General features: G+C 44.7%; 1 protein-coding gene across 8 annotated transcripts in view; it reads right to left on the minus strand.

The window, feature by feature from the left end:
• The window catches only part of Dclk1 (doublecortin like kinase 1), a 288,806-nt gene that overhangs the window by 149,580 nt on the left and 126,091 nt on the right, over window positions 1-13,135 (minus strand). For all 8 annotated transcript variants that reach the window (XM_032898371.1, XM_032898374.1, XM_032898373.1 and 5 more), the window contains exon 4: window positions 3,513-3,612. In XM_032898371.1, coding sequence (XP_032754262.1) covers window positions 3,513-3,612 — 100 coding nt within the window. The remainder of the gene's footprint in view (window positions 1-3,512; window positions 3,613-13,135) is intronic.

Consider the following 13,135-nt stretch of genomic DNA (forward strand, 5'->3'; position numbering starts at 1 on the left):
AGAAAAGGTTTATTCAGCTTACACTTCCACATTGCTGTTCATCACCAAAGGAAGTCAGGACCAGAACTCACACAGGGCAGGAAGATGATGCAGAGGCCATGGAGGGATGTTTCTTACTGGCTTGCTTCCCCTGGCTTGCTCAGCTTGCTCTCTTATAGAAGCCAAGACCACCAGTCCAGGGATGGCACCCACCCATCTCTCTCTCTGTGACTCTCACTGTGTGTCCTCCTTCTGAATCAGACAGCAGCTGCCACAAGGGTGGATCTGCCAGCCTCTGCCGGCCTCTCTTTATAGTACTCCGGCCACCATCTGGAAGGTGCTGATGTCCCCTTGATGGATGACACTCAGCTAAAATGGTTACATTCTGAATTAGAGCCAGGAAAGCGTCCCTCGAAGACTGTGAAGACGGAAAGAAAGAGCCTCTCTGGCTGTTCACCTCTCATATTGATTCTGCTCTCGTGTGGCCCTGAGAATATCTGTTCTGGCATCTGTCTTCATTGGACAGCTCTTGAGCGATGGCGCTGGGAGCTTGCTAGTGGTACTTGGGGGATGTCTCACTCCTAACTGCATCTACACCATCGCTGGATTGATTTCTGCAGATAAAGTAAAAGCACTCCTTGTCTTGCTACACACAGGCACTTCCTGATACCGTTCCATCAATCCTGGTTCTGCACCAGGAAAATATTAACTCTGAAGCCATTTCCACACATCGCCCCATGTCTTTCAGGAAGTTTGCTGTAGAATTGACCAAATATAGCATCAGTGTTCAGATACCATTTAGTAAGTACAAATGAACTGGGTTTGATCACACTCGGCATGTCTATTAAAAAAAGATTCAAATTTTAATCCATTAGCCCCGGAACACACTGTACAAGCACTAGGAAAATTGCAGTTGTCAACGTGTGAATTCAGACTCAGGGTAAGTTCATCTAAGGAAGTGAAATCTCAATTTAGATCTTTTTTTTCCCTTTAGTCCACTCTCCTGTGCCCACGTGTTTCTCCTAGAATGTGGGAGGACAAGTCACACAGTAAATGTATCTCACACAGAGGACTGGGCAGGGTTTACTCATCAGTTAAAAGGAAGTGAGGAGCTCAGCAAAATGGTTTGTACAGCTCTTTCACAGGTCAAAAGATGGCCAGACTACGTATGTGTGTGTGCACTTGTGTATGTGCATGCATATATGTATGTTCACATCTGTGTGAGTGTACATGAGCACATGTACACTTGTGTTTTTTTCTAAAACATTTTTACTTATATTTTTTGTGCACAGTGGTATTTTGCCTGCATGTATATCTATGCACCGTGTATGTCCCTGTTGCCCCTGGAGGACAGGGGAAGGTATTGGGCTCCCCAGAACTGAAGTTACAGATGGTTGTGAGCCATGCTGTTACTGTTCGAGCCACACTTCAGGACCTCTGAGAAAGGAGTGCTTTTAACCACTGGCCCATCTCTCCGGCCCCCACTTGTCTTTTCTTTAGTAAGGTTGGGATAAAGCTAAGGAAGAACCCTGCTACTGAGCTGCACCCCTACGTGTCTCTTGATAATGAGGGGAATTGGTAAAATTGTTTAATGGCAGCTTTCTATTGTACTTCCCAGAAAAGTCTACCTTCCTGTGGTGGCTGGAGCCCCAAGACCGAGCGCATCTCCTTACCACATCGGCAGCAGTGGACCAGCCAGCCATGACTTCCCAGGATGGGCAAGGTGAGAGAAGTGGGCTGAGGTCTCCCTGATGGCCAGGTAAAAGGAACGGAGGCCTTGCAAACCAGCAGCTGAAAGTAAGCTGTACTCCTGTTCAAACCCAGCAGGCTGTTCTCCATGTCAGAGCAGCAAGGGCTTCATTTCAGAGCACATCTGGTGTCCCACACCACTCTAGCAAAAGCAGCCATTTTCTTTAAATTGAAAGTCAAGGCCGTTTATTCTTCTCAAAACCTGTGCTGTCAGCTCTGCGTTCTGACTGGAAAGGTTTGCTTGTTTCGCACAATGGCAAAGCCACTTTATTCTTAAACAGGGTGTGAATCTCTCTTCCCCGAGCAAGCCTTGTGGTGAGCGATACATTTACATAAATCCTTGTCCCAAGAGGACATGTGTATCAGTTATGGAGATGGAATATATCTGGAGGAAACTTATTTGGAGGGAAAGAGATGCCAAAGTACTACCCCAGTCAGGACCTCGTGCCAAAATAAATCTTGTCACATGGCACCTTCATGGCATCTCTAAGTACTTCCATTGAGCACTTTAAGTTTTCATGTGGGAGGGCAGTTATCATTCCCTATGTCATGAGTTAGTAAATGTTTAAGTGCATATCACTGCTTTTCACATGAATATATATAATGTATACATGTATATGAATATATATACATATATATGTATATATATATACATATATATATGTATATATCCTGTGCTGCTCAATGGTGAGGGTGTGTCTTGTGAAGTGCATGCTTAGGTGAGCTAATGTGGTAGAGCATCACATAATCGAATTAATAAGTAGAATTGTTCGCTATGCTGCGGCTAGGGTGTGCCTGAGCACTGTACTGGCGGGGGACTGCACCGTGACTGTGATCCATCACTGAAACAACGTCTCTTTGTGGCCCATCATCACATCACAATGTGAGTGGAAACAGGCTTCAGGGTGAGGCCAGGGCAGGGTAACACCTGCCCTTACGTTAAGCACTTCAGGACTGTCAACCTATTTTGTCAATGTAGCAACAGCAAATTCACTTATTACTTTAAAAAATGTCTTCAGGTCTATGGAATTTGAAGTGTCGGTAACTGTGTAACAGTCCCCTACTTTGGATTAAAAGTACAATTCTCAAGGCAGGGCATCCTTAGCCGTTATTTCACCTGGGTTGCTGTTCAATTCTGAAATGATCGAAATGATTGCCAGTACCCCAGAAATAAATCATTCCGAGAATCATAGACTTTTACATTGATTTCCCCATTTATAAGTAACCTGTCTCTTTATCAACTAACCCCTCTTCCTTATCAATCACCCAGGGTCACATTTAGTTCATTAATGGAAGGAAGCTACCGTCCTGACACTTCACAGATGCTTATGACACATAAATTCCAATGGACTTCAGGGAGAATGGGTACCAAACCATTTTCTCGGGCATCAGAGGAAGCCACATGAAAGCTGAGTCTGGAAGCATACTCAGCAGTTTTATGATTACAAATCTGTCCACTATAAATTTTTTAAAGAAAACGTGTAATTAAAAGTGTAGAGATCCACACTGCGCTTCTCTGTAAAGCATCGGTTTGGTTATTAAATGGCTATAAATTAGCCATTAGAGTATATTCTTCCAAACGGATTAACCTTTTCAATTATCATTTCATCTGCTTTCTATATTTAAAAAAAATCAAAGAAATTCAAGATATAGGAGAGACAAGGCAGTAGAGGATCTGAAATTGATTTGGTGGCTTTGGAGTTGACATAATCTTGGCCTGATGCAGTTCATTTTGAAAAGCTGCCTTAAATTTCCCCTGGTTTTGAACTTTTTTTTTTTCTTACCACTTTCATCTAGCAAGAAATCATCCTGGTAACGGAACTTCTCTGGTCCACATGCAATAAAAATGTCATCGTCACCAAAAAAGTCCTGAAGGCACATCACCTACAAGAGAAAAGCATAGCACTCAGCCAGGGGTCCACACAACAGCGATCACAGCACCACCTCCCCCCTGCATAGACCTCTGCGTAGAGCCATTTCCCTCTAATGGAGTCAACAGGGGGATTTCAAAGTCTTGGCTGTGCATCTGTTATCAGTAAGGAACGAGTTAGTCTCAGGTCTGCAGGAAGGCGGAGAAGGCGACTGGGCGGGTAACTGTCACATTTATGACTGGAAACATCAACAGGCTATGAGGTAAGAGCTCTTTGTTTCCATAACACTGGAGAGTCTGCTACTCAGACCCCAGGGCCCTCTAGCTTCTGAATGTAAGTTCCAAAAGCAAGGAGAGCTGGTGCGCGCACGGTTTTAAGTACAGATGTGCTCTTGTTGGTAATGGACAGCATCGTTTGTTCACAACAACCACTGAGAAAAACAATTTATTATAATAGCTTGTAGGCCCATTCCGTCTCTAATTGAAATAAACTGAAACCCCTTATAAGAGGAAGTGTTGGAAAAGAAGGTTTTGGTGAGGTTTGGCTATGAACACTACAGAAACTCTATGTCCTTCTGTCTTGCTGTGTCAAGCACTAAACCTCCCAGCACCCCACCCCCTTCAGTACTAGGGATCAAGTGCAAGGCTTTGTACATTTTAGACTGACACTCAGCCACTGAGGTATGTGTCCACCCTTTGTTTTCTTAACCCAGACTTTTACTATATAGCTCAAGCTAGCCTTGAACAGCCCATCCTCCTGCCTCAGCCTCCCCAGTGTTGAGATTATAGGCTGGGCCATCATGACATTCCACCCTGCAACTTCACATTGCGGGATTTTAAACAAGACATGGTTTCGTGGGTCTTCTAAGGGTGGGGAGGCTGAGTATGGAGGACCCCAGTTTGACTTCCAGCCTGAACACCACAGTGACATTCTATCTCAAAAACAAATACAATGACTTGACGAGGCGTATTGGCAAATAGAACGGTAAGGTAAATGTCACTTTGCAGCGAGCTGTGGTTAGCATGACTCATTTTCAAGCTTGAAGATGTTCCTACAGTGTTTCGTTCATGGCTGATGATGGATGCTGCTGAATTCTATCCATTCCCAATTTCCTTTCACCATGTGGGTGAATCACAAGGTGGCTCTAGGTCGTTTCTCTAGAGCTGTGAAACACTGAACAAAAACAACTTGGAGGAAACCGGCTTTATTTGTCCTGCAGCGTGTAGTTCATCCTTAAGAGAAAGCAAGGCAGGAGCTTGGAGGCAGGAAGTAAAACAGAGACTATGGAAGAATACTGCTTACGTGCTTGCCCCAAGGCTCACGCTACCTTTCTATAGAGCCCAGACCCACCTAAGGATGGCACTTCCTGCAGTGGGCTGGGTCTGATTATATCCATTATCAATCAAGAAAGTGCCTCATTGCCATCTCATAGGCCAAGCTGACGGAGGCAATTCTTCAACCGAGGGTCCCTCTTACTAGGTGTTTCCAGTTGGCAACAAAACCCATCAGGGCAGAGCTGACTAAAATAGCCTTTCGAATGGCATTTTCCTCCAGGTGTTTCGGCACCAAAGAAAGACACGTGTGGAGACTGAGATGCTGATGCCCCTCGGTCATTGTTAGTGTCTCCCTCAGCTGCATTTCGGCTATGGGTGCCTCTGGGGTTTCGCATCTTTGTCTGTCTTTGGTAGCATTGCTGTGTCTATCATGTACGCTGTGAGTTGGGAGACTATAGCATTCTTTGCTGCCCCAGGTGCTACGGCATGTACTGAGGGTCTCTCAGGATGCCTCATTTCCAAATAATGGCTTGGCAGAATTTTTTAGGGGAAATTTCACCAAGGGTTTGATGATCAGCATTAAATATGAATCAGATGTATCCATGCCTGTAAGGGATTTTTTTCCCTGCCATTTAAATCTTGAGAGCATGGGTGGCAGAACTTGGCTCCATATACCTCCTCTTTCTCTCTCATTCCAAGGCCGACCTCACTTACCTTGACATTCCGACTTTCTCTGTGGGCATTGGTATCTAGTCAACCATTAATGAGGCATATACCTTTAATATACACACTTTTTAAAATGAGTGCATGGTCGCACAAATATGCAAAATGAGTAAGGCATGGGCTCTCACTCAGGCAAAAACAGAACACCAGCCCCCGAGTGCAGCCTGTGCTTCAAGAGGGGGTGGATAGAGCCTGTGCAATCGAGGTCCTATGTCCAGTGCCATATGGGCCTATCCAGTCTAACAGCTTCAAAGCCTCATTCTGAACTCTGAGTATTCTTGATGTGTTGAAGTGTACTCAAGCCCAAAGAGAAGAGAGGGGATACCAACATTCCTCAACCTGCATTCAGAACCATTTCTTCCACGGCAACATACATACAGTGTTCCTTCTCACAGCCCTTTTGGGATGTGTGTGGAGAGCCACAGGTAAAAGATCCCAGAAACCAGCCTCTTGGCATACACTGACAATGACAGTGCCTGAGAGACTAAGGCAAGAAGATTGTGAGTTTGAGACCAGCCTGGGCTGCACAGTGGGATGCAGTCTAGAAACAACACGAACCAACTAAAATGTAGAACTCGAGGAACGCACAGGGAAGGGCTACCACTCACTTACTCCCCAGAAACTCATGTTTCCCTAGCAAAATATAGGTACAGTTTATTTGCCAAACCTGTTAGGATGGGCCTACAGTGCATCAGGTTCCAAGCCAAATACTATATATTTTTTTCAAATCTCTGGTTGGGGGCTGAGACATATAGTTGTCTATAAAGTTCTTGATACACAAGCACAAGGACCCAAGTTTAAAGAACAGTTACAGTAGAACACTTATAATCCCAGTGTTGGGGAAGCAGAGGTATGTAGAGCCTAAGTGATAAGCTTAAAAACAAGGTAGAGGGTGCCCAAGGAGAAACGGTACCCAGGGTCATTCTCTGTACATGTATCTGTATACTTACAGATATGCACAAAATGTGCTCATATGCACATACGCAAAATATAGATCAAAAATGTTGTTTTCTAAAGGAGCTACGTCTTCCTTTCCTCATACTCTACCGTTTCCATTACAGGATATCAGGTGACTACTCAGCCAACTGAGTGTGCATGTTCTTGCTGAGTGGGTAGAAAACCAGCGGGACTACAACATGTTCTAAGTAGGGAGTAGCCAATGGGCTTCTACCATTCTGATGATGACTGTTCACCACGCTTTCAGCTCAAAGAACACAGCAGACAACAAATGATCCATCTTGGACAGTTTAAGCACAATCCTGTTAGCAAGTGAGAGCTGAAACGTGACGAACTTTTGATGTTCCTTCCAACACTAGGATTCCAAGAATATGAAAGGAACAGAGTGGTTGCTAAAGAAGTTGTCTGTCATCGCTCAGCAGAGAAGACACGGGAAAGAGTCATTCCGGTGTCAAGTAACATGTACTCATTTAATACTGCTCAAGCTTCGGTGGACGGAATCAATGGGAGTGCTGAACTGCCGGACGTTCTAGGGGTTTCTACTGTGCATCGTTTTGCTTCTTTCCTGCTTAAAACATCCCACTGGAAAAAGGCAGTAAACTCTGGAGATGAAATTAAAAAACAACAAAGCCATTCCTTGTGAGAAACTCCACCCTCTTACCTATAGTCACACTCTGGCTACAGGTTGATTTCCTGCAACGTCTCCCATGTCAGGCAGCCCCAGCCGTCTTCCTCATAGCTGCCATCATCATCCTGTCTGCCCAGAGCCTGTCCTCCCCCAGGGACCTTGGCATTTAGCTCTTGTAAAAGTCTGAAACCCTACCCCCTTCTCAGCACTTCATCCTGTTTAATTTTCTTGGTCATCCATTCTCTACTAAAATTTTGAATTCTCTTTGCACAGCTCTGAAACTACCACTGGCTTATGGTCATCAACTTAAGGTTTGCCCTTCGCAGCTGGTATTCCAGATGCCCTCACATCTGTCTCCAGACTAACGGCCATGTCTCCAGTTTTGACCCAGTGTCTAATGAGTAATAAACACTCATGGCTGGACAGAACTTATACTCTAAAATAAAAGTTCCCACTGGTTTTCATTCCCTGACAAAGGGCTTAACCTTTCCTATTTGTTTTCTATAAAAAAAAAAACAAAACAACCCTATTATGATCCATTCTCACCTAGACTTGGTCTAAGCCCTTCCTGTGGACCAAGGCTCAGTTGAAGGTTCGAGCCCTACCTTCCCCAACCCCTCCAACCTAAAGGCACACACCCTTGTTCTGAAGCTGTTGGCGTCACTTAATACGTGTTTACCGACCTCCTATTTATAGCCCGGAGGATATGCATCTGTGTTTTTTCTCTCTTCTTTTCCCCTCTAGACTAATGATCCCTACAACTCCCAACACAGTGTTTGTAGTGAATCAGTAACTTGCCCAAAGTCACCCACACAATTTTCCAGTGGTTTTGTCAAAGGTCTGAGGGGAGCTGTCTGGGGTTTTTCTGCCATCTCTCGGCTGTCCAGAAATGAGGCAGAGCAGTATCTCCTGGCGATGCCTTCTCCCACCCTATGCCCGAGCCTGCTCTGGAACATTCCCAAGAGCATAGTAACCGCCTGGTTTAGGTGTCAACCCAGCCCTGCCACTCAGCTGGGAACCTCTTTGTACCTCAGTTTATCGCATCAATCAATCATTTTAAGGTCTGATGTCTTATGACCGTGAATAGGAACCAAATATGACCGTGAATATGAACCTCCTCCATACACTTCAGCTATTTTGAGCCAAAAATGTTGCCTTTATTGTCAAAATAAGCATGAATCAAATATAAACCTACATCAAATGAATTAATTTTTAAAGCAGAACCCAACAAGGTTATATACTCCTAGTTAACCACACCTGCAGGCTTCTTGTCTGAGTAGATCTGAGCAAGATGTGACAAGCGAATGTTCCTTACTGCTAATGGAACAAGAAGTTTTGTTTTGTTTGTGTGCTGTTTTATTTTTGTCTTGAAATAGGATCTCACTATGTAGACCAGGCTGGCCTCCAACTCCACTTGCCTCTGTATCCCCCATACTGGATTTTTTTTTAAAAAAAAAAGATTACTATTTTGATGAAAAACGTACTTTAGATTTGAGTCAAGTAATTGGTGCAGAGCTTACAGAAGCTACAAACACAAATGTGGGACGTGGACCCTGGCTCTGGCTTCCTTTTGGTTTCCCTGGTTTGAACCTTTGAAGACTCATTTGCACCTCTGTTCTCATCTGGGACTAAAATAAGAGTCCGTGAACCATTGTTGCAGAAGCTCAGGGGTGCTAGTGTCACTAACCCTTAGATTTGTGGGATTCACAGGTTTCTATCTTTTGAGGAAAGCACCCCATTGGCATGCCCACATTAAAAACAAGATTCTATGTGCCCCACATGCAGGCAGAGAGGATGAGATCTGTTTCAGGCACACTGCTTAAGTTCTGACCATGGGAATTTGGTTCTTATCTGGTGTTTCAGTTATTCTGTGGAAATTTAACTCCAAAGGAAGTCCCATGTTCATGCTGAGATTTTCTCTTGGATGGTGCTCAGGACAGTATGGAAGCTAGCACACCTCAAAACGCACAGGTGCTTATGACTTTCAAATGTGCTAAGAGGAAAAGAAAAGAAGCCACGGGGTGTGCTGATGAGAGCTAGGGACCAGGGACCAGGATATCCCATTTCCTGTTTAGTTGTTGTTACTTGGTACAGCTACAGTCATCTGGGAAGATGAAGTTCAGTTAAGGAAACGCCCTCATCCGATTGGCTGTCTGACGGTAGGTAAGTCTGTGCCGCACTTTCTCGATTGATAATTGATATGGGAGGGTTCGGCACCCTGTAGTTATGGCTCCCAGGTGGCCCAGGCTGTATACGAGAGCTGGCTGAGCAAGCCAGGAGGCCAAGCCAGTTGAACGGCTTTCAGCCATAGTCTTTGCTTCAGTTCTACCTTCAGCTTCCCTCGATGACAGACTACGATCTGTAAGATTAAATAAGCTCTTTGCTCTCCAAAATGGCTTTGGCCAGTGTTTCACCATAGCAACAGAAAGCAAATCTAAGTTCTAAGCTCACTTGCTGTAAGAAATTTGGAGGCGTTAATTAAATTGTCTTATCAGTTTCTGCATTGCTTTTAATACACTGTACCTGATAATTAAGAGTGTGTGTGTGTGTGTGTGGTGTGTGCGCATTTTGTGTGTGTGTGTGTGTGCGCATTTTGTGTGTGTATGTGTGTGTGTGTGTGTGTGTGTGTGCACGCTCGCGTGAGCACGGATACTGTAGCATCGAGAGCCGTTGCCTTTGCTTCTGTTTGGGACAGTGCTGTGGCCCACTGTCTCCTCCATGTTAGGCAAGCACTCATCTTCACAGTCAATCTTCCCCCCAGACTGACAGCTGCTCGATGGCTGCTACAGCTTGAACTGAAATTGCCTCTGTCCTAGTTCTGGTCACTATCACTGTGATGAAACGCCATGACCAAAAGCAACTTGGGGGCTTGGTATCTCATTCACAGTTCCGTATGACAGCTCATCATCAAAAACAGTGAGGGCAGGAACTCAGGGCAGGAGCTGAGGCAGAGGCATGGAGGGAGCTGCTAACTGGCTTGCTTCCCGGTGGTTCGCTCAGCCTGCTTTTCATAGAACCCAGGGCCACCGGCTCAGGGACGCCACCATTACAGTGGACTGTGCCTTCCCACATCAATCACCAAGTAAGAAAATGCCCTACAGGTTTGCCTGGGGTTCCCTCTTCTCCAACTACTTATGTGAGGTTGACATACAACTGGCCAGCACAGCCTCCCGGCATGGTGTATTGGGAGTGAGTACAGATGCCAGCAGACACCCGCCTGGTGGCAGGCCCTTAGGTTACTCAGGGCGTGGTGCGACCTCAGCTCCTCCCATCTCTCTGGCTTCCTAGCCACAGCTGTGCTTTCCCATGGTCCCACCAGGGCTGACACACAGCTTCAAAGACCCCAAAGCAACCACCTATGTCCTGAATCCTCCCCAAGCTGTGAACCCAGATCAACGTTTTCTCTATAGGGGTTGATTGTGTTAGCCACACTGTTGAGAGCACTAAATTACACTGCGGTCCTATAAACCCCAATGTGTAGATAAAGAAGACAGAATAGGAAGACAAATTCAAGAAGGAATTTGAATCCAGGTCAGTCGGAATTCAAATGCAGGCTCTTAACTGCCAATCTACAGCAAAATAAGTCCTTTTAAACCCACAGAAACCCGCACCCTGGCATGTACGTCTCAGACATTTCAGTTGATCGAACAGTTTCTGTAAGTAGCTATCACATATACTTTACATTAGCAGTAAAAGCAAGCGTCTAATAAGAACACTTTCTTTTTCTTTAAAATAATTTGAATTGTTTCTTTGGCTGGAGGAGAGCACGTTTCTTTTTCTAGCTATGAATTCACGCCTTTTCCACTGGCGTTATGGCAGCACATTTGTCTCAGGGGACAGATGTGTACCGAGGAAACAAAACCATGCAGACAAACATGGACTTCTCGGCTCTGCTTCCGGTCTGAGTCGCTCTGCAAGGGCAAAGATTGAAACAAAGGCAGTAAAGGCATCTGCTGGTTCCACATTTCTAAATCGGGACCACGGAACCCATTGCCCCTCACCGGAGTGTGGTCTCCATGGCAACAAAGACAGCAGGAAGCTGGCCTAGATTCTTATCAGGGGGCCTTAGCAAGGATATTTTCTTTACAAGAGCGCCCTCTGCAGACCAAATGGAGGATAGTCCTCAGACATCACTGGAAGCTGAGGAGGATCCTTCAATTCCTTAGAGATCATTGTAAAAAATAAACATAAACCAGCATAAAAATGGAAGCCAAGAAATTCAGTCCATTTACTGAACTCGTTGATTATGGTAAAATCCTTTAATTTTCTTCTCAAATATTTATGGGCAATTTTCACCTTTGCTGGTACAGTAGACATAGAAGTTTTATTGCTCATGTTTTAAAGATCTGTTTACATTTTGTTGGTGTGCATGTGTGTCTGTGGAGCTGGAGTTCGACGCAGTTGCCTGACATGGGCGCTGGGAATTGAACTCTAGTCCCCTGCAGGTACAGTTAACTGCTGAGCCATCTCTCCAGACCCTGTCGCTCGCATCCACTTCTATTTAGGGAAGAGAAATACTGTTTTGTAAAGTTAAAAAGTGTTCCCTCTTTGTGACTTAAGAGGCCGTATCAAAGGGAACCATAATTCACGTTGTGGCCATTACAAACATCTTTCAAGTAAAATGTGGCACATGCAGGCTCCTCGTTCTTTAAAACAAAACAGATAGGGTATCTATCGCTCTCTGTTTCGTCCCACGCTTAGCCTCTATTCTGTGTTAACACTCGGTGTTCTTGTACAATATGGTGTTGTAAATTAGCTATTATGAACTTTTCTCTTTATAATCGGTTATGCAATGTGTCTACAATTCATTATGTACTCACACAAAAGCTTTATAAAGTGCTATTTTCATAAAATACACCATCATTGCGTTTTTATCTTCTCATTTCTTTGATGATAACCTTGTGCAAATGGTAACACATTTTATAATAATTCTTCCTAACAAAACTTTCAACTTAAAAAATTACAATTTTTCATTCCTGGGCTTGGGAGGATGGCATAGTTGGTCGAGAGCTTGCTATAAAACAGGAGGTCCTGAAGAAATCCTTAGGACTGGTGTATAGTAAGGTCAGCATAGCCTCACGCTCCCGGAGTCCCAGCGCTGGGGAGGCAGAGGCAGATCTCTGAAGCTCTGTCCAGTCTGTCCAGCCCATTCAGTGAGCTTCAGGTTCAACAAAAGATCTTGCCTCAAAAAATAAGGTAGACAGTGATTCAGGTGTGTGTGTGTGTGTGTGTGTGTGTGTGTGTGTGTGTGTGTGTGTGTGGTGTGTGGTAGTATGGTGTGTGGTGTGTATGTGGTGTGTGTGTTTATGTGTGTGTGTGTGATGTGTGTGTGTGTGTGTGTGTGGTATGTGTGTATGTGGTGTATGTGGTGTGGAGTGTATATGGTGTGTGTTTATGTGTTGTGGTGTGTGGTGTGTGTAGTATGTATGTGGAATGTGTGTTTATGTGTGTGTGTTGTGTGTGTGTGTGTGTGATGTGTGTATATGTGATGTGTGTGGTGTGTGGTGTGGTATGTGTGGTATGTGTAGTGTGTGTTTATGTGTGTGTGGTGTGTGTGTGTGTGTGTGTGTGAGGTTGTGTATGTGCTGTGTGTTTATGTGGGTGTGAGTGGTATGTGTAGTGTGTGTTGTGTGTAGTATGTGTGTGGTTTGTGTAGTGTGGTGTGGTGTGTTGTGGTGTGCGATGTGTGTTTGTGTATGTGTGTATGCGTGTGTTGTGGTGTGTTGTGTGTAGTGTGTCTGTGTTGTGTGTATGTGTGTGTTGTGTGTGTATGGTGTGGTGTGTATGTTGTGTTGTATGTTGTGTGTATGTGTGGTCTGTGTGTGTTGTGTGTTGTGTGTGGTGTGGTATATGGTTTGTATGTGTGTTATGGTGTGTGTATGTGTGTGTGTGTGGTGTGTGTGTGTATGTGTGTGTGTGTATGTGGTGTGTGTGGTGTGGTGTGTGGTGTGTGT

The sequence above is a fragment of the Rattus rattus genome, chromosome 3 (assembly GCF_011064425.1).
Source record: "Rattus rattus isolate New Zealand chromosome 3, Rrattus_CSIRO_v1, whole genome shotgun sequence".
Classification (NCBI taxonomy): Eukaryota; Metazoa; Chordata; class Mammalia; order Rodentia; family Muridae; genus Rattus; species Rattus rattus.